The sequence below is a fragment of the Daphnia magna genome, unplaced genomic scaffold (assembly GCF_020631705.1).
Source record: "Daphnia magna isolate NIES unplaced genomic scaffold, ASM2063170v1.1 Dm_contigs214, whole genome shotgun sequence".
NCBI classification, from domain to species: domain Eukaryota; kingdom Metazoa; phylum Arthropoda; class Branchiopoda; order Diplostraca; family Daphniidae; genus Daphnia; species Daphnia magna.
The window spans coordinates 71,538-98,246 of NW_025533182.1; the positions used below are offsets into that span (position 1 = coordinate 71,538).

The following is a 26,709-nucleotide window of genomic DNA, read 5'->3' on the forward strand; positions in this document are numbered from 1 at the left end:
CTCGTACACACTGATTGCTATTTTTTTAAACACCAACAAGGGAAGTTTAGAGCGGTTCTTAACCAGCAGTAACTTTACCTGAGGAATGTGAATTTCTATCTCATAGAATAATGGTGGCTCAACGAACACGATGGTTACCAGTCCAATATCCTTAATTATAGAAATCAATCGTCCTTGTGTAGGTTTCAATGTTGGAAAAGCATTCCGTGAGTGTATTCAATTCAGTCTCGTATTAAAACGTCAACGGCCATACCACGCAGAAAAAGCCTGGTCTCGTCAGCTCCCAGAAGTTAAGCTGCGTCGGGTCCCGTTAGTACCTAGAAGGGTGACCGCTTGGGAATACGGGATGCTGTTGGCATTAAACCTTTTATAGCCAGCAAGAGTTTCGTAAATGAATCAAAGTTTTAGTTAAAACCATCTCGTGGTGAATTTTGATACTTTATTAAACGCCATCTAGTGGTAAATTTTGTTATTTCATCTCGTACACACTGATTGCTATTTTTTTAAACACCAACAAGGGAAGTTTAGAGCGGTTCTTAACCAGCAGTAACTTTACCGAGGAATGTGAATTTCTATCTCATAGAATAATGGTGGCTCAACGAACACGATGGTTACCAGTCCAATATCCTTAATTATAGAAATCAATCGTCCTTGTGTAGGTTTCAATGTTGGAAAAGCATTCCGTGAGTGTATTCAATTCAGTCTCGTATTAAAACGTCAACGGCCATACCACGCAGAAAAAGCCTGGTCTCGTCAGCTCCCAGAAGTTAAGCTGCGTCGGGTCCCGTTAGTACCTAGAAGGGTGACCGCTTGGGAATACGGGATGCTGTTGGCATTAAACCTTTTATAGCCAGCAAGAGTTTCGTAAATGAATCAAAGTTTTAGTTAAAACCATCTCGTGGTGAATTTTGATACTTTATTAAACGCCATCTAGTGGTAAATTTTGTTATTTCATCTCGTACACACTGATTGCTATTTTTTTAAACACCAACAAGGGAAGTTTAGAGCGGTTCTTAACCAGCAGTAACTTTACCGAGGAATGTGAATTTCTATCTCATAGAATAATGGTGGCTCAACGAACACGATGGTTACCAGTCCAATATCCTTAATTATAGAAATCAATCGTCCTTGTGTAGGTTTCAATGTTGGAAAAGCATTCCGTGAGTGTATTCAATTCAGTCTCGTATTAAAACGTCAACGGCCATACCACGCAGAAAAAGCCTGGTCTCGTCAGCTCCCAGAAGTTAAGCTGCGTCGGGTCCCGTTAGTACCTAGAAGGGTGACCGCTTGGGAATACGGGATGCTGTTGGCATTAAACCTTTTATAGCCAGCAAGAGTTTCGTAAATGAATCAAAGTTTTAGTTAAAACCATCTCGTGGTGAATTTTGATACTTTATTAAACGCCATCTAGTGGTAAATTTTGTTATTTCATCTCGTACACACTGATTGCTATTTTTTTAAACACCAACAAGGGAAGTTTAGAGCGGTTCTTAACCAGCAGTAACTTTACCGAGGAATGTGAATTTCTATCTCATAGAATAATGGTGGCTCAACGAACACGATGGTTACCAGTCCAATATCCTTAATTATAGAAATCAATCGTCCTTGTGTAGGTTTCAATGTTGGAAAAGCATTCCGTGAGTGTATTCAATTCAGTCTCGTATTAAAACGTCAACGGCCATACCACGCAGAAAAAGCCTGGTCTCGTCAGCTCCCAGAAGTTAAGCTGCGTCGGGTCCCGTTAGTACCTAGAAGGGTGACCGCTTGGGAATACGGGATGCTGTTGGCATTAAACCTTTTATAGCCAGCAAGAGTTTCGTAAATGAATCAAAGTTTTAGTTAAAACCATCTCGTGGTGAATTTTGATACTTTATTAAACGCCATCTAGTGGTAAATTTTGTTATTTCATCTCGTACACACTGATTGCTATTTTTTTAAACACCAACAAGGGAAGTTTAGAGCGGTTCTTAACCAGCAGTAACTTTACCGAGGAATGTGAATTTCTATCTCATAGAATAATGGTGGCTCAACGAACACGATGGTTACCAGTCCAATATCCTTAATTATAGAAATCAATCGTCCTTGTGTAGGTTTCAATGTTGGAAAAGCATTCCGTGAGTGTATTCAATTCAGTCTCGTATTAAAACGTCAACGGCCATACCACGCAGAAAAAGCCTGGTCTCGTCAGCTCCCAGAAGTTAAGCTGCGTCGGGTCCCGTTAGTACCTAGAAGGGTGACCGCTTGGGAATACGGGATGCTGTTGGCATTAAACCTTTTATAGCCAGCAAGAGTTTCGTAAATGAATCAAAGTTTTAGTTAAAACCATCTCGTGGTGAATTTTGATACTTTATTAAACGCCATCTAGTGGTAAATTTTGTTATTTCATCTCGTACACACTGATTGCTATTTTTTTAAACACCAACAAGGGAAGTTTAGAGCGGTTCTTAACCAGCAGTAACTTTACCGAGGAATGTGAATTTCTATCTCATAGAATAATGGTGGCTCAACGAACACGATGGTTACCAGTCCAATATCCTTAATTATAGAAATCAATCGTCCTTGTGTAGGTTTCAATGTTGGAAAAGCATTCCGTGAGTGTATTCAATTCAGTCTCGTATTAAAACGTCAACGGCCATACCACGCAGAAAAAGCCTGGTCTCGTCAGCTCCCAGAAGTTAAGCTGCGTCGGGTCCCGTTAGTACCTAGAAGGGTGACCGCTTGGGAATACGGGATGCTGTTGGCATTAAACCTTTTATAGCCAGCAAGAGTTTCGTAAATGAATCAAAGTTTTAGTTAAAACCATCTCGTGGTGAATTTTGATACTTTATTAAACGCCATCTAGTGGTAAATTTTGTTATTTCATCTCGTACACACTGATTGCTATTTTTTTAAACACCAACAAGGGAAGTTTAGAGCGGTTCTTAACCAGCAGTAACTTTACCGAGGAATGTGAATTTCTATCTCATAGAATAATGGTGGCTCAACGAACACGATGGTTACCAGTCCAATATCCTTAATTATAGAAATCAATCGTCCTTGTGTAGGTTTCAATGTTGGAAAAGCATTCCGTGAGTGTATTCAATTCAGTCTCGTATTAAAACGTCAACGGCCATACCACGCAGAAAAAGCCTGGTCTCGTCAGCTCCCAGAAGTTAAGCTGCGTCGGGTCCCGTTAGTACCTAGAAGGGTGACCGCTTGGGAATACGGGATGCTGTTGGCATTAAACCTTTTATAGCCAGCAAGAGTTTCGTAAATGAATCAAAGTTTTAGTTAAAACCATCTCGTGGTGAATTTTGATACTTTATTAAACGCCATCTAGTGGTAAATTTTGTTATTTCATCTCGTACACACTGATTGCTATTTTTTTAAACACCAACAAGGGAAGTTTAGAGCGGTTCTTAACCAGCAGTAACTTTACCGAGGAATGTGAATTTCTATCTCATAGAATAATGGTGGCTCAACGAACACGATGGTTACCAGTCCAATATCCTTAATTATAGAAATCAATCGTCCTTGTGTAGGTTTCAATGTTGGAAAAGCATTCCGTGAGTGTATTCAATTCAGTCTCGTATTAAAACGTCAACGGCCATACCACGCAGAAAAAGCCTGGTCTCGTCAGCTCCCAGAAGTTAAGCTGCGTCGGGTCCCGTTAGTACCACATAGAAGGGTGACCGCTTGGGAATACGGGATGCTGTTGGCATTAAACCTTTTATAGCCAGCAAGAGTTTCGTAAATGAATCAAAGTTTTAGTTAAAACCATCTCGTGGTGAATTTTGATACTTTATTAAACGCCATCTAGTGGTAAATTTTGTTATTTCATCTCGTACACACTGATTGCTATTTTTTTAAACACCAACAAGGGAAGTTTAGAGCGGTTCTTAACCAGCAGTAACTTTACCGAGGAATGTGAATTTCTATCTCATAGAATAATGGTGGCTCAACGAACACGATGGTTACCAGTCCAATATCCTTAATTATAGAAATCAATCGTCCTTGTGTAGGTTTCAATGTTGGAAAAGCATTCCGTGAGTGTATTCAATTCAGTCTCGTATTAAAACGTCAACGGCCATACCACGCAGAAAAAGCCTGGTCTCGTCAGCTCCCAGAAGTTAAGCTGCGTCGGGTCCCGTTAGTACCTAGAAGGGTGACCGCTTGGGAATACGGGATGCTGTTGGCATTAAACCTTTTATAGCCAGCAAGAGTTTCGTAAATGAATCAAAGTTTTAGTTAAAACCATCTCGTGGTGAATTTTGATACTTTATTAAACGCCATCTAGTGGTAAATTTTGTTATTTCATCTCGTACACACTGATTGCTATTTTTTTAAACACCAACAAGGGAAGTTTAGAGCGGTTCTTAACCAGCAGTAACTTTACCGAGGAATGTGAATTTCTATCTCATAGAATAATGGTGGCTCAACGAACACGATGGTTACCAGTCCAATATCCTTAATTATAGAAATCAATCGTCCTTGTGTAGGTTTCAATGTTGGAAAAGCATTCCGTGAGTGTATTCAATTCAGTCTCGTATTAAAACGTCAACGGCCCATACCACGCAGAAAAAGCCTGGTCTCGTCAGCTCCCAGAAGTTAAGCTGCGTCGGGTCCCGTTAGTACCTAGAAGGGTGACCGCTTGGGAATACGGGATGCTGTTGGCATTAAAACCTTTTATAGCCAGCAAGAGTTTCGTAAATGAATCAAAGTTTTAGTTAAAACCATCTCGTGGTGAATTTTGATACTTTATTAAACGCCATCTAGTGGTAAATTTTGTTATTTCATCTCGTACACACTGATTGCTATTTTTTTAAACACCAACAAGGGAAGTTTAGAGCGGTTCTTAACCAGCAGTAACTTTACCGAGGAATGTGAATTTCTATCTCATAGAATAATGGTGGCTCAACGAACACGATGGTTACCAGTCCAATATCCTTAATTATAGAAATCAATCGTCCTTGTGTAGGTTTCAATGTTGGAAAAGCATTCCGTGAGTGTATTCAATTCAGTCTCGTATTAAAACGTCAACGGCCATACCACGCAGAAAAAGCCTGGTCTCGTCAGCTCCCAGAAGTTAAGCTGCGTCGGGTCCCGTTAGTACCTAGAAGGGTGACCGCTTGGGAATACGGGATGCTGTTGGCATTAAACCTTTTATAGCCAGCAAGAGTTTCGTAAATGAATCAAAGTTTTAGTTAAAACCATCTCGTGGTGAATTTTGATACTTTATTAAACGCCATCTAGTGGTAAATTTTGTTATTTCATCTCGTACACACTGATTGCTATTTTTTTAAACACCAACAAGGGAAGTTTAGAGCGGTTCTTAACCAGCAGTAACTTTACCGAGGAATGTGAATTTCTATCCTCATAGAATAATGGTGGCTCAACGAACACGATGGTTACCAGTCCAATATCCTTAATTATAGAAATCAATCGTCCTTGTGTAGGTTTCAATGTTGGAAAAGCATTCCGTGAGTGTATTCAATTCAGTCTCGTATTAAAACGTCAACGGCCATACCACGCAGAAAAAGCCTGGTCTCGTCAGCCCCCAGAAGTTAAGCTGCGTCGGGTCCCGTTAGTACCTAGAAGGGTGACCGCTTGGGAATACGGGATGCTGTTGGCATTAAACCTTTTATAGCCAGCAAGAGTTTCGTAAATGAATCAAAGTTTTAGTTAAAACCATCTCGTGGTGAATTTTGATACTTTATTAAACGCCATCTAGTGGTAAATTTTGTTATTTCATCTCGTACACACTGATTGCTATTTTTTTAAACACCAACAAGGGAAGTTTAGAGCGGTTCTTAACCAGCAGTAACTTTACCGAGGAATGTGAATTTCTATCTCATAGAATAATGGTGGCTCAACGAACACGATGGTTACCAGTCCAATATCCTTAATTATAGAAATCAATCGTCCTTGTGTAGGTTTCAATGTTGGAAAAGCATTCCGTGAGTGTATTCAATTCAGTCTCGTATTAAAACGTCAACGGCCATACCACGCAGAAAAAGCCTGGTCTCGTCAGCTCCCAGAAGTTAAGCTGCGTCGGGTCCCGTTAGTACCTAGAAGGGTGACCGCTTGGGAATACGGGATGCTGTTGGCATTAAACCTTTTATAGCCAGCAAGAGTTTCGTAAATGAATCAAAGTTTTAGTTAAAACCATCTCGTGGTGAATTTTGATACTTTATTAAACGCCATCTAGTGGTAAATTTTGTTATTTCATCTCGTACACACTGATTGCTATTTTTTTAAACACCAACAAGGGAAGTTTAGAGCGGTTCTTAACCAGCAGTAACTTTACCGAGGAATGTGAATTTCTATCTCATAGAATAATGGTGGCTCAACGAACACGATGGTTACCAGTCCAATATCCTTAATTATAGAAATCAATCGTCCTTGTGTAGGTTTCAATGTTGGAAAAGCATTCCGTGAGTGTATTCAATTCAGTCTCGTATTAAAACGTCAACGGCCATACCACGCAGAAAAAGCCTGGTCTCGTCAGCTCCCAGAAGTTAAGCTGCGTCGGGTCCCGTTAGTACCTAGAAGGGTGACCGCTTGGGAATACGGGATGCTGTTGGCATTAAACCTTTTATAGCCAGCAAGAGTTTCGTAAATGAATCAAAGTTTTAGTTAAAACCATCTCGTGGTGAATTTTGATACTTTATTAAACGCCATCTAGTGGTAAATTTTGTTATTTCATCTCGTACACACTGATTGCTATTTTTTTAAACACCAACAAGGGAAGTTTAGAGCGGTTCTTAACCAGCAGTAACTTTACCGAGGAATGTGAATTTCTATCTCATAGAATAATGGTGGCTCAACGAACACGATGGTTACCAGTCCAATATCCTTAATTATAGAAATCAATCGTCCTTGTGTAGGTTTCAATGTTGGAAAAGCATTCCGTGAGTGTATTCAATTCAGTCTCGTATTAAAACGTCAACGGCCATACCACGCAGAAAAAGCCTGGTCTCGTCAGCTCCCAGAAGTTAAGCTGCGTCGGGTCCCGTTAGTACCTAGAAGGGTGACCGCTTGGGAATACGGGATGCTGTTGGCATTAAACCTTTTATAGCCAGCAAGAGTTTCGTAAATGAATCAAAGTTTTAGTTAAAACCATCTCGTGGTGAATTTTGATACTTTATTAAACGCCATCTAGTGGTAAATTTTGTTATTTCATCTCGTACACACTGATTGCTATTTTTTTAAACACCAACAAGGGAAGTTTAGAGCGGTTCTTAACCAGCAGTAACTTTACCGAGGAATGTGAATTTCTATCTCATAGAATAATGGTGGCTCAACGAACACGATGGTTACCAGTCCAATATCCTTAATTATAGAAATCAATCGTCCTTGTGTAGGTTTCAATGTTGGAAAAGCATTCCGTGAGTGTATTCAATTCAGTCTCGTATTAAAACGTCAACGGCCATACCACGCAGAAAAAGCCTGGTCTCGTCAGCTCCCAGAAGTTAAGCTGCGTCGGGTCCCGTTAGTACCTAGAAGGGTGACCGCTTGGGAATACGGGATGCTGTTGGCATTAAACCTTTATAGCCAGCAAGAGTTTCGTAAATGAATCAAAGTTTTAGTTAAAACCATCTCGTGGTGAATTTTGATACTTTATTAAACGCCATCTAGTGGTAAATTTTGTTATTTCATCTCGTACACACTGATTGCTATTTTTTTAAACACCAACAAGGGAAGTTTAGAGCGGTTCTTAACCAGCAGTAACTTTACCGAGGAATGTGAATTTCTATCTCATAGAATAATGGTGGCTCAACGAACACGATGGTTACCAGTCCAATATCCTTAATTATAGAAATCAATCGTCCTTGTGTAGGTTTCAATGTTGGAAAAGCATCTCCGTGAGTGTATTCAATTCAGTCTCGTATTAAAACGTCAACGGCCATACCACGCAGAAAAAGCCTGGTCTCGTCAGCTCCCAGAAGTTAAGCTGCGTCGGGTCCCGTTAGTACCTAGAAGGGTGACCGCTTGGGAATACGGGATGCTGTTGGCATTAAACCTTTTATAGCCAGCAAGAGTTTCGTAAATGAATCAAAGTTTTAGTTAAAACCATCTCGTGGTGAATTTTGATACTTTATTAAACGCCATCTAGTGGTAAATTTTGTTATTTCATCTCGTACACACTGATTGCTATTTTTTTAAACACCAACAAGGGAAGTTTAGAGCGGTTCTTAACCAGCAGTAACTTTACCGAGGAATGTGAATTTCTATCTCATAGAATAATGGTGGCTCAACGAACACGATGGTTACCAGTCCAATATCCTTAATTATAGAAATCAATCGTCCTTGTGTAGGTTTCAATGTTGGAAAAGCATTCCGTGAGTGTATTCAATTCAGTCTCGTATTAAAACGTCAACGGCCATACCACGCAGAAAAAGCCTGGTCTCGTCAGCTCCCAGAAGTTAAGCTGCGTCGGATGCAGACGTCTTTTTGTGTTCTCCCGTTTTTCCATCATTTTGTGAGTTTTTGTTATTTTTTATTACTTTTTGTTGTTATATTCGTGTTTTTGAGTGTTTATTTTGTATAGTTTAGCTGTTTTTGTAGTGTTTTGTTCCCAATTGTTTTATTTGTCGTGTTTGTTTACGTGTGTGGGGTCCTTCCCTCCCCCCTTTGGGCAGTTTGTTTACATTGTCTAGGGGACAATGGCTGCCAAGTGGCTCAATAGTGTAGATATTGATTTTGGGGTTCAATTCCCGAAATTGAGTATGCGTACGGTTCATGGTTTTGTGCGTAGTTTGAAGGTTGATGCTCAGGATCTCTTAGGCCTAGTTGCTGTGCTAGATACGAGAAACCAGGTCGCTAGAATTACGTTTACGTCAGAGGCATATAACCTCAAGTTTTTTGTCCCAACACAGTGGTATCGTCAGGACCTGAATTGGAGGGGAAAAGAAGTTAGTGTAGTCATCAAGGGATAGCAATGTCCAAGAGAAATTTGTTCGAATTGCAGGGATTCCACAGAACCTAGACTTGGGAGTAGTTCAGACACGTCTTAAGGAATTTGGAAATGTAATTGAAGCTCGGTGGGAGCGCTATCGGGTGGCAGAGGATGAAGTTTTATACCCTGTCCTAGCAACTTGGATGATTGTAAGAATGACGGTGACGAAAAACATTCCCTCATACATTACCATTGGCAGTTATCGTGCCATGGTAAAGTAATGGGGACAGACAAAAGCCCACTTGCAGACTTTGCGACGAAGAGACACACTTTAGCTACGACTGCCCAACTTTAAAACGAAACCAGGAACCCACCATTGTCCAAAAACCTGTTGCCAAAAAGACTAAAAAGACAGAGACTATTAAACAGACACCCGTAGTAATTCCCGTGGTAGCAAATTCCATGGTTTCCCAGGTACCTCTGGGAAGTGAATCACAAGATTCACTCTCAGGAAGTACTAATAATTTGGAAACTGAAACCATGGAATGTGACACCGCTACCACTCCCGCATCTGTACCTCCGAAAGACAACCCTTTGAAACCAATTACGAAATCCAAAATAGCAGCACCTCACACAGAGACAGAAGACCAGGAAACAGTGACAATTATCATGGAATCAATGGAACCCGACATGGGGGAAATTGATACCACTGATCCAGACAAAACTAAGGACCCCCTGAAAATTCCCACGGTACCACGAAGTAAACGATTTAAACCTACCCTGACGCCCCAAAATTCGAAACCCACTTCAGGCATTCCCGTACTCAAAAAACCTAACACATGACTTCACAATTAAAAATCGCTTCTATCAACATTGGAGGTATTCGATCAGTCGAGCGACGTCAAATTCTTTTAAATTTCTGCAGGGACGGTAATTTAGATATCGTAGGACTTCAAGAGGTAGCCTTTCACTCTTGCCCAATTATTGAAAGCTGTTACCACTTGCTAGCAAATGTCGGTCCCAACAAAAAAGGAACAGCCATTCTAATTAGACATGGTCTGGAGTATTCTCGACTGCTTCTTGAACCTGACGGAAGGCTTATCTCCATTGACGTAAAATGTTTTACGTTTATTAATATCTATGCCCCGTCAGGTAAGCAGGTAAAGAATGAGAGAAACAATTTTCTTCGTCAAACCGTTCCTGCCTACTCGGTTACCACTCGACTGCCCTTCGTGTTGATGGGCGATTTTAATTGTGTTGACGACATCCAAGATAGGGCAAATATCCAATCCCTCCCTGTCCCAAGTAGTGTTGTTAGCTATGCTTTGAAGGAGATGGTTACTGGTCTTGATCTGGTAGACATCTGGAAAAAGCTAAATCATAGTGATCCGGGCCACACTTTCCATTACCACGACGGTTCTTCTAGGCTTGATAGGATTTATGCTAGTCGATCGTTGTCTGCTGATAAATTTTTAAATATTTGTTTGCAGCCTTTATCGATTAGTGACCATCAGTCGGTACAATCCACACTTACTTGCAATCTTGATCTCCCAAATCGTAGCAGACCACCTGCCGGATTGTGGAAACTAAATACTTCAATATTGTCAGAAGAAGGTTTTCAGAAATACGTAACCAATTTTATTCAGGAATCTGCTAATCATCCTCTTAGGGAAAGTAATGTAGCAAATTGGTGGGAGAGTGTCCTGAAACCGGGTATCAAGCGTATTTCGGTGGATTATTCCAGGCAAAGAGCAAGGCTGATAAGAGAAACTAAGTTTTTCTATCAATCTTGCATACAGGAAATGGCCGAAGCAGATACCTTTGATTGGGTTGCCTTTCAACAGTTGAGAAAATTCTCAAAGTCTTGGGAGGAGAGCACACTCAAAGGGTAGTGGGATTCGTTCCCGCTGCTTCGAAGGGCCAGATGTAGAGGAAGCAAGTATTTTTCACATAAATCGTGCCAGGAATAATTATCGAAAATGTTGCATTGATAAGATCATTGCCCCCAATGGCACTTGCTTATCGACCAAAGAGGAAATTTCAGCAGAAATTGTTGCTCATTTTACAAAAATTTTTAAGACTCAACCTTCTCTCCTGACATACTGGCAGGGTCTGAGTTCCTTGAAGGAGTAAGAGATTGCTTTAAGCCAACCCCAAACCTAACAGCACCAATTTCCCTTCTTGAGATTAGAGCTGCTCTAATAGCAATGAAGTCAAACAAGTCCCCTGGCACCGATGGCATTCCTTACGAGTTTTACGTAGAATTTTGGGACGTGATCGCACCCCACTTCTTGGATATGTTTAATCATATCCTGGAAAGGGAAACTCTGACGTCTTCGCAGGGCCAAGCGGCGATCAGGCTAATTCCTAAGTCTTCGGGACTTTGTGGAATTTCTAATTTTCGGCCAATTTCTCTTTTGAATTGTGACTACAAAGTCATGGCATCTGTCTTAGCGAGACGATTGAGGCAGACACCACTATCTTCTACCATAGGGCCTCATCAAAAAGGTGGGGTACCTGGTAGATTGATTTTTGATAATTTAAGTCTTTACAGAGATGTCATTCAATTTGTTGATGACCGGGGATGCCATGACTCTTCCAACTCTTTGATTCGGGGTATGGGCGCTGCCATTGTTGGAGTTGACTTTGAAAAGGCCTACGACCTGGTTAACAGGGAAGTCCTCTGGAGGATTCTGGATGTCATGGGTTACCCCACCACTTTCATCCGTTGGTTACAGATTATGTATTCTGTAACAGGAATGTCAATCCTCAACGGATCGGAGGTGGCTGGGGTGATAAGTGATATTCAGTCGATTCGCCAGGGATGCCCCCTATCTGTCCATCTCTTCGTTCTATACATTGAGCCTTTGCTTGTGCGTTTATCTCGAGTTCTCAAGGGTATATCATTGTTTAATGAAAAACTCACTGTCAGAGCCTTTGTTGATGACGTCACCATTTTCGTTTCTTGTGACGAAGATTTTACCAGGGCAGGACAAATCCTTGATATGTTCTGTCAGTGGACAAAGGCAAGGATGAATAAGGAGAAAACAAAAGCCCTGGGACTCGGGACTTGGAGCTCTAGATCAATTTGGCCTCTTGAGTGGCTTGTGTCAGCGCCAACATTGTCCCTGTTAGGAATTAAATTTTCCCATTCCATAGAAGAGACAGCTAGTAGGATTTGGAATGATGCATTTAGCTCTTTAAATGGTATTCTGCGAGAGAATGCCAGTCGACGGTTTAATATTTACCAGAGGGTGCTTTTCCTCAAGTCGAAGGCTCTTTCCGGAACTGTTTACTTTGCACAGGTATTACCTTGTAATCAAAAAATGGCTGACCAGATTTCGAAGGCTGTCATGAAATTTCTATGGATGGGAAAAGTAGAAAGGCCGAAGAAAACAGTAATTTTCCGTACTGTCAAAGAAGGGGGTCTGGGAATGGTCAACACACACCTCTTTTACCGTTCCCTTTTCTTGTGCCCCTTGTACAAAGTCCTGATAGGCCCCAACAGCCCAGAAAGCTCTCTACTTCGGTATTGGATGTCCTTTCCTCTCCGAACCTTATTGCCACTCTACAAGGACAACACCACACCTGTAGCAGTCATGAAGAGACCATATTACCTTCAGGAACCCCTGCATCAAATCAAACAACTTTTCGCATCTTCCATTCTGGTGCAGGGGAATCCAATGGTACATCGGAAAACATATAACCATTGGATCCTGGAGGTAACGACAATGGGAAAGCTGGAGATCCTGAGGCCTAATCTGGATTGGCCACGAATCTGGAAGGAGACTGCAGCCCTTCCAACTAACATCAGAGAGACCATGTTCCTGTTCAACCAGCGACTTCTCCCTACCAGGACCAGATGCCATCGGTTGGACCCCACCAAGGACGCAACATGTCTAATCTGCAATCAAGACCCGGAAACCGATGAGCATCTGATGTACCAGTGTCCTGAACGACTCACCGTTTGGAGCTGGTTGAGAAGGAACTATGCGTCAGATGGGCTGCAGTTCGTCAAACGAAGATTTGATACGTGGCCATTTTGGTCCAGTAGGAAATCTCCAGCTTTCATTCCCTCTTCTGGCTGCTTATCTCTACATCAACTGGAAGGCAAAGAATAACCTACGCACACCATGTCAAGAAGAAGTAGAGAGCCTCTGGAAAGTCCTTCGTAAATCTAGATCCCAATTCCCTGTTTAATTTTAATCATACATTTTAGTACATTTTGTTTATTTTTGTTTGTTTTGAATTTCCCATTCCCAGTTTTATTGGCCTTTGTTTATGTTTTTTTTTGTTGTTGTTGTTTATATTTCACACCACCATTGTCTTCTGCTTTGTTTTTCTTTTGTTTATTTTTCTTGAATTATCCCACCACCGTCAATTGCATTTGTTTGTTTTTGTTTTGTTTGTTAATATTATGATCCCCACCATTGCCAGATTTCGATTATTTCCCCCTTGCCAACGTCTGCATCCGACAGCCTAATTGTTTTGCTTTATTTTGTTTTAATGCCCTAAATAGCTGATACCATGAGCCAATAAAAGATAATTTTAATAAAAAAAAAAAAAAAGAAGGGTGACCGCTTGGGAATACGGGATGCTGTTGGCATTAAACCTTTTATAGCCAGCAAGAGTTTCGTAAATGAATCAAAGTTTTAGTTAAAACCATCTCGTGGTGAATTTTGATACTTTATTAAACGCCATCTAGTGGTAAATTTTGTTATTTCATCTCGTACACACTGATTGCTATTTTTTTAAACACCAACAAGGGAAGTTTAGAGCGGTTCTTAACCAGCAGTAACTTTACCGAGGAATGTGAATTTCTATCTCATAGAATAATGGTGGCTCAACGAACACGATGGTTACCAGTCCAATATCCTTAATTATAGAAATCAATCGTCCTTGTGTAGGTTTCAATGTTGGAAAAGCATTCCGTGAGTGTATTCAATTCAGTCTCGTATTAAAACGTCAACGGCCATACCACGCAGAAAAAGCCTGGTCTCGTCAGCTCCCAGAAGTTAAGCTGCGTCGGGTCCCGTTAGTACCTAGAAGGGTGACCGCTTGGGAATACGGGATGCTGTTGGCATTAAAACTTTTATAGCCAGCAAGAGTTTCGTAAATGAATCAAAGTTTTAGTTAAAACCATCTCGTGGTGAATTTTGATACTTTATTAAACGCCATCTAGTGGTAAATTTTGTTATTTCATCTCGTACACACTGATTGCTATTTTTTTAAACACCAACAAGGGAAGTTTAGAGCGGTTCTTAACCAGCAGTAACTTTACCGAGGAATGTGAATTTCTATCTCATAGAATAATGGTGGCTCAACGAACACGATGGTTACCAGTCCAATATCCTTAATTATAGAAATCAATCGTCCTTGTGTAGGTTTCAATGTTGGAAAAGCATTCCGTGAGTGTATTCAATTCAGTCTCGTATTAAAACGTCAACGGCCATACCACGCAGAAAAAGCCTGGTCTCGTCAGCTCCCAGAAGTTAAGCTGCGTCGGGTCCCGTTAGTACCTAGAAGGGTGACCGCTTGGGAATACGGGATGCTGTTGGCATTAAACCTTTTATAGCCAGCAAGAGTTTCGTAAATGAATCAAAGTTTTAGTTAAAACCATCTCGTGGTGAATTTTGATACTTTATTAAACGCCATCTAGTGGTAAATTTTGTTATTTCATCTCGTACACACTGATTGCTATTTTTTTAAACACCAACAAGGGAAGTTTAGAGCGGTTCTTAACCAGCAGTAACTTTACCGAGGAATGTGAATTTCTATCTCATAGAATAATGGTGGCTCAACGAACACGATGGTTACCAGTCCAATATCCTTAATTATAGAAATCAATCGTCCTTGTGTAGGTTTCAATGTTGGAAAAGCATTCCGTGAGTGTATTCAATTCAGTCTCGTATTAAAACGTCAACGGCCATACCACGCAGAAAAAGCCTGGTCTCGTCAGCTCCCAGAAGTTAAGCTGCGTCGGGTCCCGTTAGTACCTAGAAGGGTGACCGCTTGGGAATACGGGATGCTGTTGGCATTAAACCTTTTATAGCCAGCAAGAGTTTCGTAAATGAATCAAAGTTTTAGTTAAAACCATCTCGTGGTGAATTTTGATACTTTATTAAACGCCATCTAGTGGTAAATTTTGTTATTTCATCTCGTACACACTGATTGCTATTTTTTTAAACACCAACAAGGGAAGTTTAGAGCGGTTCTTAACCAGCAGTAACTTTACCGAGGAATGTGAATTTCTATCTCATAGAATAATGGTGGCTCAACGAACACGATGGTTACCAGTCCAATATCCTTAATTATAGAAATCAATCGTCCTTGTGTAGGTTTCAATGTTGGAAAAGCATTCCGTGAGTGTATTCAATTCAGTCTCGTATTAAAACGTCAACGGCCATACCACGCAGAAAAAGCCTGGTCTCGTCAGCTCCCCAGAAGTTAAGCTGCGTCGGGTCCCGTTAGTACCTAGAAGGGTGACCGCTTGGGAATACGGGATGCTGTTGGCATTAAACCCTTTTATAGCCAGCAAGAGTTTCGTAAATGAATCAAAGTTTTAGTTAAAACCATCTCGTGGTGAATTTTGATACTTTATTAAACGCCATCTAGTGGTAAATTTTGTTATTTCATCTCGTACACACTGATTGCTATTTTTTTAAACACCAACAAGGGAAGTTTAGAGCGGTTCTTAACCAGCAGTAACTTTACCGAGGAATGTGAATTTCTATCTCATAGAATAATGGTGGCTCAACGAACACGATGGTTACCAGTCCAATATCCTTAATTATAGAAATCAATCGTCCTTGTGTAGGTTTCAATGTTGGAAAAGCATTCCGTGAGTGTATTCAATTCAGTCTCGTATTAAAACGTCAACGGCCATACCACGCAGAAAAAGCCTGGTCTCGTCAGCTCCCAGAAGTTAAGCTGCGTCGGGTCCCGTTAGTACCTAGAAGGGTGACCGCTTGGGAATACGGGATGCTGTTGGCATTAAACCTTTTATAGCCAGCAAGAGTTTCGTAAATGAATCAAAGTTTTAGTTAAAACCATCTCGTGGTGAATTTTGATACTTTATTAAACGCCATCTAGTGGTAAATTTTGTTATTTCATCTCGTACACACTGATTGCTATTTTTTTAAACACCAACAAGGGAAGTTTAGAGCGGTTCTTAACCAGCAGTAACTTTACCGAGGAATGTGAATTTCTATCTCATAGAATAATGGTGGCTCAACGAACACGATGGTTACCAGTCCAATATCCTTAATTATAGAAATCAATCGTCCTTGTGTAGGTTTCAATGTTGGAAAAGCATTCCGTGAGTGTATTCAATTCAGTCTCGTATTAAAACGTCAACGGCCATACCACGCAGAAAAAGCCTGGTCTCGTCAGCTCCCAGAAGTTAAGCTGCGTCGGGTCCCGTTAGTACCTAGAAGGGTGACCGCTTGGGAATACGGGATGCTGTTGGCATTAAACCTTTTATAGCCAGCAAGAGTTTCGTAAATGAATCAAAGTTTTAGTTAAAACCATCTCGTGGTGAATTTTGATACTTTATTAAACGCCATCTAGTGGTAAATTTTGTTATTTCATCTCGTACACACTGATTGCTATTTTTTTAAACACCAACAAGGGAAGTTTAGAGCGGTTCTTAACCAGCAGTAACTTTACCGAGGAATGTGAATTTCTATCTCATAGAATAATGGTGGCTCAACGAACACGATGGTTACCAGTCCAATATCCTTAATTATAGAAATCAATCGTCCTTGTGTAGGTTTCAATGTTGGAAAAGCATTCCGTGAGTGTATTCAATTCAGTCTCGTATTAAAACGTCAACGGCCATACCACGCAGAAAAAGCCTGGTCTCGTCAGCTCCCAGAAGTTAAGCTGCGTCGGGTCCCGTTAGTACCTAGAAGGGTGACCGCTTGGGAATACGGGATGCTGTTGGCATTAAACCTTTTATAGCCAGCAAGAGTTTCGTAAATGAATCAAAGTTTTAGTTAAAACCATCTCGTGGTGAATTTTGATACTTTATTAAACGCCATCTAGTGGTAAATTTTGTTATTTCATCTCGTACACACTGATTGCTATTTTTTTAAACACCAACAAGGGAAGTTTAGAGCGGTTCTTAACCAGCAGTAACTTTACCGAGGAATGTGAATTTCTATCTCATAGAATAATGGTGGCTCAACGAACACGATGGTTACCAGTCCAATATCCTTAATTATAGAAATCAATCGTCCTTGTGTAGGTTTCAATGTTGGAAAAGCATTCCGTGAGTGTATTCAATTCAGTCTCGTATTAAAACGTCAACGGCCATACCACGCAGAAAAAGCCTGGTCTCGTCAGCTCCCAGAAGTTAAGCTGCGTCGGGTCCCGTTAGTACCTAGAAGGGTGACCGCTTGGGAATACGGGATGCTGTTGGCATTAAACCTTTTATAGCCAGCAAGAGTTTCGTAAATGAATCAAAGTTTTAGTTAAAACCATCTCGTGGTGAATTTTGATACTTTATTAAACGCCATCTAGTGGTAAATTTTGTTATTTCATCTCGTACACACTGATTGCTATTTTTTTAAACACCAACAAGGGAAGTTTAGAGCGGTTCTTAACCAGCAGTAACTTTACCGAGGAATGTGAATTTCTATCTCATAGAATAATGGTGGCTCAACGAACACGATGGTTACCAGTCCAATATCCTTAATTATAGAAATCAATCGTCCTTGTGTAGGTTTCAATGTTGGAAAAGCATTCCGTGAGTGTATTCAATTCAGTCTCGTATTAAAACGTCAACGGCCATACCACGCAGAAAAAGCCTGGTCTCGTCAGCTCCCAGAAGTTAAGCTGCGTCGGGTCCCGTTAGTACCTAGAAGGGTGACCGCTTGGGAATACGGGATGCTGTTGGCATTAAACCTTTTATAGCCAGCAAGAGTTTCGTAAATGAATCAAAGTTTTAGTTAAAACCATCTCGTGGTGAATTTTGATACTTTATTAAACGCCATCTAGTGGTAAATTTTGTTATTTCATCTCGTACACACTGATTGCTATTTTTTTAAACACCAACAAGGGAAGTTTAGAGCGGTTCTTAACCAGCAGTAACTTTACCGAGGAATGTGAATTTCTATCTCATAGAATAATGGTGGCTCAACGAACACGATGGTTACCAGTCCAATATCCTTAATTATAGAAATCAATCGTCCTTGTGTAGGTTTCAATGTTGGAAAAGCATTCCGTGAGTGTATTCAATTCAGTCTCGTATTAAAACGTCAACGGCCATACCACGCAGAAAAAGCCTGGTCTCGTCAGCTCCCAGAAGTTAAGCTGCGTCGGGTCCCGTTAGTACCTAGAAGGGTGACCGCTTGGGAATACGGGATGCTGTTGGCATTAAACCTTTTATAGCCAGCAAGAGTTTCGTAAATGAATCAAAGTTTTAGTTAAAACCATCTCGTGGTGAATTTTGATACTTTATTAAACGCCATCTAGTGGTAAATTTTGTTATTTCATCTCGTACACACTGATTGCTATTTTTTTAAACACCAACAAGGGAAGTTTAGAGCGGTTCTTAACCAGCAGTAACTTTACCGAGGAATGTGAATTTCTATCTCATAGAATAATGGTGGCTCAACGAACACGATGGTTACCAGTCCAATATCCTTAATTATAGAAATCAATCGTCCTTGTGTAGGTTTCAATGTTGGAAAAGCATTCCGTGAGTGTATTCAATTCAGTCTCGTATTAAAACGTCAACGGCCATACCACGCAGAAAAAGCCTGGTCTCGTCAGCTCCCAGAAGTTAAGCTGCGTCGGGTCCCGTTAGTACCTAGAAGGGTGACCGCTTGGGAATACGGGATGCTGTTGGCATTAAACCTTTTATAGCCAGCAAGAGTTTCGTAAATGAATCAAAGTTTTAGTTAAAACCATCTCGTGGTGAATTTTGATACTTTATTAAACGCCATCTAGTGGTAAATTTTGTTATTTCATCTCGTACACACTGATTGCTATTTTTTTAAACACCAACAAGGGAAGTTTAGAGCGGTTCTTAACCAGCAGTAACTTTACCGAGGAATGTGAATTTCTATCTCATAGAATAATGGTGGCTCAACGAACACGATGGTTACCAGTCCAATATCCTTAATTATAGAAATCAATCGTCCTTGTGTAGGTTTCAATGTTGGAAAAGCATTCCGTGAGTGTATTCAATTCAGTCTCGTATTAAAACGTCAACGGCCATACCACGCAGAAAAAGCCTGGTCTCGTCAGCTCCCAGAAGTTAAGCTGCGTCGGGTCCCGTTAGTACCTAGAAGGGTGACCGCTTGGGAATACGGGATGCTGTTGGCATTAAACCTTTTATAGCCCCCGTACGAAACTTTTAGCTTAGATTTTGAACTGTTAGCTAATAACAGCTCGCGCTGTGCTAGGCTAAAAAATCAAAGCAGCTATCATGCTGCAATCACCTCGAAATTTTTCATGTTAACATAATTCACCTTTTTGTTAGCAGATATCAGCTTTTTTTTTCCAAGCTAGGGCGTTTTCCTATCTTGCTTGAAAAAATAAACCTTAGAAACAGCTTGAATTTTTACCCCTAAATTTATTTCCTAACTATAAGCTAATTCCAGTATGGAATTTTCAATCTAGAGTTTTGCTCCACTTTTATTAGCAGATTCTAAGCTTTTATTTTCCAAGCTAGGGCGTTTTCCTATCTTGCTTGAAATAATAAACCTTAAAACCAGCTTGAATTTTTCCCCCTAAATTTATTTCCTAACTATAAGCTAATTCCAGTATGGAATTTTCAATCTAGAGTTTTGCTCCACTTTTTTAGCAGATTATAAGCTTTTATTTTCTAAGCTAGGGCGTTTTCTACTGGCTTGAAATTATTAACCTAAAAATCAGCTCGAATTTTTCCCCCTTAATTATTTATCCCAACTTTTCAGCTAATTCTAGTATAGAATTTGTAATCTTCTGCTGTGAAATATTCGCCTCCCATCGATAATATTTCATTTTTAAATTTCCCCGGTCAAAGTAGAAAATTGATTGGGCTTTCCACAGAATTAACTGCTCGTCGTCCAAGTGACATAATGAAAAAGTGCGTTATAGGATTTCATAATGAACTTACGGAAATTTTTGTTGTTACTCCTCTTGTCAATTATCTTGAAACTGATTAATACAGATTAATGAAAATCATCAATATGCTAATGTTTCAAAATTATATAAACTCAAATCAAAGAAAAAATCATCGATCGAAATTTGGCAGCTACGCCTTTATTTTTTAATCGATTGAAATTTGGCAGCTATGCACTGAATTTTCGCGCTCGAAGTGTTAGCATATAGACTGAGTCTGTGGTGTAAGTCTAAGTAAAGATGTCTGGCTGTCTGCTTCTTCACTGACTTTTCTCTTACATTTAATATCAGTACGTACATATTTGCAATGGCAGACCCACTGATCTATATACTTGTCACTTTTACTGCTAAAAGTGGAGAATTGGGCATTGGCACATTGGAGGCCATAGCAGTGCCGAAAGATTTCCATGACCAAAGTTTCGATCATCAGCTCGAGCAATTAAAAGGTTTTATTGGAACAAAAAAAGTTATTGGAATCAAGTAAGCACATACTTTTTGTTATTTATTGATATTGTTCTAAATTGCTATGTATTTAGTTGGCCTAAGTTTCCCAGCAATCCTGGTTGGAACCTACCAGTTCAGTCGACTACCAAATCTAGATCCCAAGTTCAACATGAAGTGAGATCATGTAAAGTTATCTCGTTCTCAGGTAGTACAACTTCATATTACTACACGTGTTATTTTTCTTAAAGTTTTTGTTGTGCAGAGGACAGAGATGTGGTGGTGGCAGTACGTGATGCCATGGTGCCTCCTATCAGTGTCAAAAAGGCAGTAGCCAAAAAATCAACTCCGAAGTCATCTGCAACTCAGAAACATGGCACTGGCCATAAATCTACCTCTCCACCACGTAACTTGCCAGTTGAAAAGTCAGCAACAGGTAGTACCAATGTTTTTCATTATTTACAATGTCGTACTTTAACCTGCTACACAGTTATTAGGAAGACCATGGGCATCTCAGAAGAAGACATGGAAGGGTTAGATTGCCATTTGATCACTGGGGAAAATGAAGACAAGTCCGATACATCTGCTGACAGCAGCCTTGATCATGATGATAATCAGCAACGATTTTTTTCTTCAGAATCAGAGGACGAAGATTTGATTCCTCCTACTCCACCTCCGCCTCCAATGAAGAGAAAACGAGGCGATCAGTCTTTCAAATCATCGAGCGACACCAAATCTAAGGTTTTTTTGTTTTATGGTAAACACGTAATAGTACCTCAGTCATTATTGATTTTTATTTTATAGAGAAATTCAAGTCACAACAAGGAAAATTCATCTGTCACACCAAGAAGAAACGAAAAGTCATCAGCAAAGAATTCTGATCCTCAGATTCTTACTTCTTTGGACGTCAACATAGTTGACACCCCCCCAAGTTCCACAACAAAAGAAAACCCGAAGCGTGTGCAGGTAAATGCAACATAATTGTAAGAATTATTTGTTTATTATATTTGTATTTTCCGTTTAAGGACGAACAATGGACGGAGCTAGTTGATGCTGAGTTTCATGGCCGTAATGAATACATGGATCAAATTGATGAGCTGAAAAAGAAATCTCGTTTCTCAACGAGCAAATTCGGAATTCTACCTTTGATCTAGAAATTGAGAGACGTGATTTCGATGACAGAATTTCCGAAAAAGATGCTACAATTCTTCGCTTACAAGAAGAAGTAAAGTCCCTGAAAGAGATGAATCCCCTGGCCTTGTCCAAAAGTTAGTTTTCTCTTTGAAACTGTCCAAACTCTTATTTTTATCTTGACATTTCATTTCATTCTTGTTAGGTCTTAATGAAGGGTTGGTTATACTGCAGTCCACTTTGGAAACCTTGACAATTAGTCAACTTAATTCTGAACAATCACGTGTTCAGTTGCAAAGTGAAAGCAGTAGAAGAACCAACAAAGTCAAGCTTCACAAAGATTATGACACAACTATTAATCAAAATGAGCTAGCAATCGCAGTGTCCTATGGGAAGTCTGGTTCAAAAAAAAAGTGAGTTTTTAAGATTGCTTGTGTTATTAAGGATAACTCTAATAGTTGTTTTATGTGTACACAGGGACATGAGCAAAATGATCAATGTGATCATGGAAGCACTGTGGGACAGGGAATTCATGTCCAAACACAGCCTTACCGGAAAGAAGGCACCCACTGACAAGTCAAATAATCCGGCGAAAGAGGCCCTTCCTAAGGATGATGTACAAGCAATTACGAGTAAGTATAAGTATAAGAATTTAAGAACGAACAATTTACACAATATTAACGTTTTGATTTTCATTTTAGGTTTCGTTGTGGAGTTTTGGGCAACCAAACACAAGTTGGCAATCGATCCATCCATGGTCCACCCTTGCATCACATCCAAACTTCTAGGGGAGCATACGGCTAACAAGTCAAGAGAGAAATTGGTCGTGGAAGACGATGACGATGACCAACAATTACAGCAATAAATTGGCGAATTGAATTAACGCGGAAGTGGCCAAAACTGTAATTGAACTTAGATATTGCTCGTATTCTTATTGTGTTCATTTTAAATGTAAAAATGTATGTGTGGTGTGTTTTAATCGATGTCCCTCCAAGGCCTACTTGTAACATGGAAAAGAATTTGATTAAACCAAAGATGGTTTAATTTCAATACAAAGATTTCAGTTCCTTTAAAGCTAATAAATTTCAAGCTACATTTAATCTCAAGATTCCAAGCTTATAAATTTCAAGCTACCAATAATCTAAGATATTCAAGCTTATAAGTTTCAAGCTACCTTAAATCTAAGATTTTAAGCTAATTTTAGCTATGAAAAACAAAGCTGACACTACCCTAAATTTCCCAATATGAAATTTAAAAATTTTGACATGAAAATTTCTAGCTAAAACCACCTAACTTCGTAGCTAATTCTAGCACGGAATTAGCTAAAAGTTTCGTACGGGATGGAATATACTTGTATTCAATGTGAATACACTGTTATACCATGAGTTTTTAGTTCTATATGTAAACAGCATCAAATATACTTGTATTCAATGTGAATACACTGTTATACCATGAGTTTTTACTTCTATATGTAAACTGCATGGAATATACTTGTATTCAATGTGAATACACTGTTATACCATGAGTTTTTACTTCTATATGTAAACTGCATGGAATATACTTGTATTCAATGTGAATACACTGTTATACCATGAGTTTTTAGTTCTATATGTAAACAGCATCAAATATACTTGTATTCAATGTGAATACACTGTTATACCATGAGTTTTTACTTCTATATGTAAACTGCATGGAATATACTTGTATTCAATGTGAATACACTGTTATACCATGAGTTTTTACTTCTATATGTAAACTGCATGGAATATACTTGTATTCAATGTGAATACACTGTTATACCATGAGTTTTTAGTTCTATATGTAAACAGCATCAAATATACTTGTATTCAATGTGAATACACTGTTATACCATGAGTTTTTACTTCTATATGTAAACTGCATGGAATATACTTGTATTCAATGTGAATACACTGTTATACCATGAGTTTTTACTTCTATATGTAAACTGCATGGAATATACTTGTATTCAATGTGAATACACTGTTATACCATGAGTTTTTACTTCTATATGTAAACTGCATGGAATATACTTGTATTCAATGTGAATACACTGTTATACCATGAGTTTTTACTTCTATATGTAAACTGCATGGAATATACTTGTATTCAATGTGAATACACTGTTATACCATGAGTTTTTAGTTCTATATGTAAACAGTCCATCAAATATACTTGTATTCAATGTGAATACACTGTTATACCATGAGTTTTTACTTCTATATGTAAACTGCATGGAATATACTTGTATTCAATGTGAATACACTGTTATACCATGAGTTTTTAGTTCTATATGTAAACAGCATCAAATATACTTGTATTCAATGTGAATACACTGTTATACCATGAGTTTTTACTTCTATATGTAAACTGCATCGGAATATACTTGTATTCAATGTGAATACACTGTTATACCATGAGTTTTTACTTCTATATGTAAACTGCATGGAATATACTTGTATTCAATGTGAATACACTGTTATACCATGAGTTTTTACTTCTATATGTAAACTGCATCAAATATACTTGTATTCAATGTGAATACACTGTTATACCATGAGTTTTTACTTCTATATGTAAACTAGCATGGAATATACTTGTATTCAATGTGAATACACTGTTATACCATGAGTTTTTACTTCTATATGTAAACTGCATGGAATATACTTGTATTCAATGTGAATACACTGTTATACCATGAGTTTTTAGTTCTATATGTAAACAGCATCAAATATACTTGTATTCAATGTGAATACACTGTTATACCATGAGTTTTTACTTCTATATGTAAACTGCATGGAATATACTTGTATTCAATGTGAATACACTGTTATACCATGAGTTTTTACTTCTATATGTAAACTGCATGGAATATACTTGTATTCAATGTGAATACACTGTTATACCATGAGTTTTTACTTCTATATGTAAACTGCATGGAATATACTTGTATTCAATGTGAATACACTGTTATACCATGAGTTTTTAGTTCTATATGTAAACAGCATCAAATATACTTGTATTCAATGTGAATACACTGTTATACCATGAGTTTTTACTTCTATATGTAAACAGCATCAAATATACTTGTATTCAATGTGAATACACTGTTATACCATGAGTTTTTACTTCTATATGTAAACTGCATGGAATATACTTGTATTCAATGTGAATACACTGTTATACCATGAGTTTTTACTTCTATATGTAAACTGCATGGAATATACTTGTATTCAATGTGAATACACTGTTATACCATGAGTTTTTAGTTCTATATGTAAACAGCATCAAATATACTTGTATTCAATGTGAATACACTGTTATACCATGAGTTTTTACTTCTATATGTAAACTGCATGGAATATACTTGTATTCAATGTGAATACACTGTTATACCATGAGTTTTTAGTTCTATATGTAAACAGCATCAAATATACTTGTATTCAATGTGAATACACTGTTATACCATGAGTTTTTACTTCTATATGTAAACTGCATGGAATATACTTGTATTCAATGTGAATACACTGTTATACCATGAGTTTTTAGTTCTATATGTAAACTGCATGGAATATACTTGTATTCAATGTGAATACACTGTTATACCATGAGTTTTTACTTCTATATGTAAACTGCATGGAATATACTTGTATTCAATGTGAATACACTGTTATACCATGAGTTTTTAGTTCTATATGTAAACAGCATCAAATATACTTGTATTCAATGTGAATACACTGTTATACCATGAGTTTTTACTTCTATATGTAAACTGCATGGAATATACTTGTATTCAATGTGAATACACTGTTATACCATGAGTTTTTAGTTCTATATGTAAACAGCATCAAATATACTTGTATTTTCAATGTGAATACACTGTTATACCATGAGTTTTTACTTCTATATGTAAACTGCATGGAATATACTTGTATTCAATGTGAATACACTGTTATACCATGAGTTTTTAGTTCTATATGTAAACTGCATGGAATATACTTGTATTCAATGTGAATACACTGTTATACCATGAGTTTTTACTTCTATATGTAAACTGCATGGAATATACTTGTATTCAATGTGAATACACTGTTATACCATGAGTTTTTACTTCTATATGTAAACTGCATGGAATATACTTGTATTCAATGTGAATACACTGTTATACCATGAGTTTTTACTTCTATATGTAAACTGCATGGAATATACTTGTATTCAATGTGAATACACTGTTATACCATGAGTTTTTACTTCTATATGTAAACTGCATGGAATATACTTGTATTCAATGTGAATACACTGTTATACCATGAGTTTTTACTTCTATATGTAAACTGCATGGAATATACTTGTATTCAATGTGAATACACTGTTATACCATAGAGTTTTTAGTTCTATATGTAAACAGCATCAAATATACTTGTATTCAATGTGAATACACTGTTATACCATGAGTTTTTACTTCTATATGTAAACTGCATGGAATATACTTGTATTCAATGTGAATACACTGTTATACCATGAGTTTTTACTTCTATATGTAAACTGCATGGAATATACTTGTATTCAATGTGAATACACTGTTATACCATGAGTTTTTACTTCTATATGTAAACTGCATGGAATATACTTGTATTCAATGTGAATACACTGTTATACCATGAGTTTTTACTTCTATATGTAAACTGCATGGAATATACTTGTATTCAATGTGAATACACTGTTATACCATGAGTTTTTAGTTCTATATGTAAACAGCATCAAATATACTTGTATTCAATGTGAATACACTGTTATACCATGAGTTTTTACTTCTATATGTAAACTGCATGGAATATACTTGTATTCAATGTGAATACACTGTTATACCATGAGTTTTTACTTCTATATGTAAACTGCATGGAATATACTTGTATTCAATGTGAATACACTGTTATACCATGAGTTTTTACTTCTATATGTAAACTGCATGCAGAATATACTTGTATTCAATGTGAATACACTGTTATACCATGAGTTTTTACTTCTATATGTAAACTGCATGGAATATACTTGTATTCAATGTGAATACACTGTTATACCATGAGTTTTTAGTTCTATATGTAAACTGCATGGAATATACTTGTATT

At 38.3% G+C, this 26,709-nt stretch overlaps 1 protein-coding gene and 29 pseudogenes across 1 annotated transcript; all 30 read left to right on the forward strand.

The window, feature by feature from the left end:
- The first annotated feature begins 239 nt into the window (after positions 1-239).
- LOC123467663 lies at positions 240-358 on the forward strand (annotated as a pseudogene).
- Positions 359-716: 358 nt separating this feature from the next.
- Positions 717-835, forward strand: LOC123467664 (annotated as a pseudogene).
- A 358-nt stretch (positions 836-1,193) lies between these two features.
- Positions 1,194-1,312, forward strand: LOC123467665 (annotated as a pseudogene).
- A 358-nt stretch (positions 1,313-1,670) lies between these two features.
- LOC123467666 lies at positions 1,671-1,789 on the forward strand (annotated as a pseudogene).
- A 358-nt stretch (positions 1,790-2,147) lies between these two features.
- LOC123467667 lies at positions 2,148-2,266 on the forward strand (annotated as a pseudogene).
- Positions 2,267-2,624: 358 nt separating this feature from the next.
- Positions 2,625-2,743, forward strand: LOC123467668 (annotated as a pseudogene).
- Positions 2,744-3,101: 358 nt separating this feature from the next.
- Positions 3,102-3,220, forward strand: LOC123467669 (annotated as a pseudogene).
- Positions 3,221-3,578: 358 nt separating this feature from the next.
- LOC123467695 lies at positions 3,579-3,700 on the forward strand (annotated as a pseudogene).
- Positions 3,701-4,058: 358 nt separating this feature from the next.
- On the forward strand, positions 4,059-4,177 carry LOC123467671 (annotated as a pseudogene).
- Positions 4,178-4,535: 358 nt separating this feature from the next.
- On the forward strand, positions 4,536-4,655 carry LOC123467691 (annotated as a pseudogene).
- Positions 4,656-5,014: 359 nt separating this feature from the next.
- On the forward strand, positions 5,015-5,133 carry LOC123467672 (annotated as a pseudogene).
- Positions 5,134-5,492: 359 nt separating this feature from the next.
- On the forward strand, positions 5,493-5,611 carry LOC123467690 (annotated as a pseudogene).
- Positions 5,612-5,969: 358 nt separating this feature from the next.
- Positions 5,970-6,088, forward strand: LOC123467673 (annotated as a pseudogene).
- A 358-nt stretch (positions 6,089-6,446) lies between these two features.
- On the forward strand, positions 6,447-6,565 carry LOC123467674 (annotated as a pseudogene).
- Positions 6,566-6,923: 358 nt separating this feature from the next.
- Positions 6,924-7,042, forward strand: LOC123467675 (annotated as a pseudogene).
- A 358-nt stretch (positions 7,043-7,400) lies between these two features.
- On the forward strand, positions 7,401-7,519 carry LOC123467676 (annotated as a pseudogene).
- Positions 7,520-7,877: 358 nt separating this feature from the next.
- Positions 7,878-7,996, forward strand: LOC123467677 (annotated as a pseudogene).
- A 5,846-nt stretch (positions 7,997-13,842) lies between these two features.
- Positions 13,843-13,961, forward strand: LOC123467678 (annotated as a pseudogene).
- Positions 13,962-14,319: 358 nt separating this feature from the next.
- Positions 14,320-14,438, forward strand: LOC123467679 (annotated as a pseudogene).
- A 358-nt stretch (positions 14,439-14,796) lies between these two features.
- Positions 14,797-14,915, forward strand: LOC123467680 (annotated as a pseudogene).
- A 358-nt stretch (positions 14,916-15,273) lies between these two features.
- On the forward strand, positions 15,274-15,393 carry LOC123467693 (annotated as a pseudogene).
- Positions 15,394-15,752: 359 nt separating this feature from the next.
- Positions 15,753-15,871, forward strand: LOC123467682 (annotated as a pseudogene).
- A 358-nt stretch (positions 15,872-16,229) lies between these two features.
- LOC123467683 lies at positions 16,230-16,348 on the forward strand (annotated as a pseudogene).
- A 358-nt stretch (positions 16,349-16,706) lies between these two features.
- On the forward strand, positions 16,707-16,825 carry LOC123467684 (annotated as a pseudogene).
- Positions 16,826-17,183: 358 nt separating this feature from the next.
- LOC123467685 lies at positions 17,184-17,302 on the forward strand (annotated as a pseudogene).
- Positions 17,303-17,660: 358 nt separating this feature from the next.
- On the forward strand, positions 17,661-17,779 carry LOC123467686 (annotated as a pseudogene).
- Positions 17,780-18,137: 358 nt separating this feature from the next.
- On the forward strand, positions 18,138-18,256 carry LOC123467687 (annotated as a pseudogene).
- Positions 18,257-18,614: 358 nt separating this feature from the next.
- LOC123467688 lies at positions 18,615-18,733 on the forward strand (annotated as a pseudogene).
- A 358-nt stretch (positions 18,734-19,091) lies between these two features.
- Positions 19,092-19,210, forward strand: LOC123467689 (annotated as a pseudogene).
- A 965-nt stretch (positions 19,211-20,175) lies between these two features.
- On the forward strand, positions 20,176-21,910 carry LOC123467657. Its single transcript, XM_045167514.1, has 7 exons — positions 20,176-20,470; positions 20,527-20,639; positions 20,697-20,867; positions 20,922-21,172; positions 21,236-21,397; positions 21,457-21,699; positions 21,768-21,910. Exons 1-6 carry the CDS (start codon positions 20,298-20,300, stop codon positions 21,583-21,585), a joined length of 999 nt encoding a protein of 332 aa, XP_045023449.1. The 5' UTR covers positions 20,176-20,297; the 3' UTR covers positions 21,586-21,699; positions 21,768-21,910.
- The last annotated feature ends 4,799 nt before the right edge of the window (positions 21,911-26,709 follow it).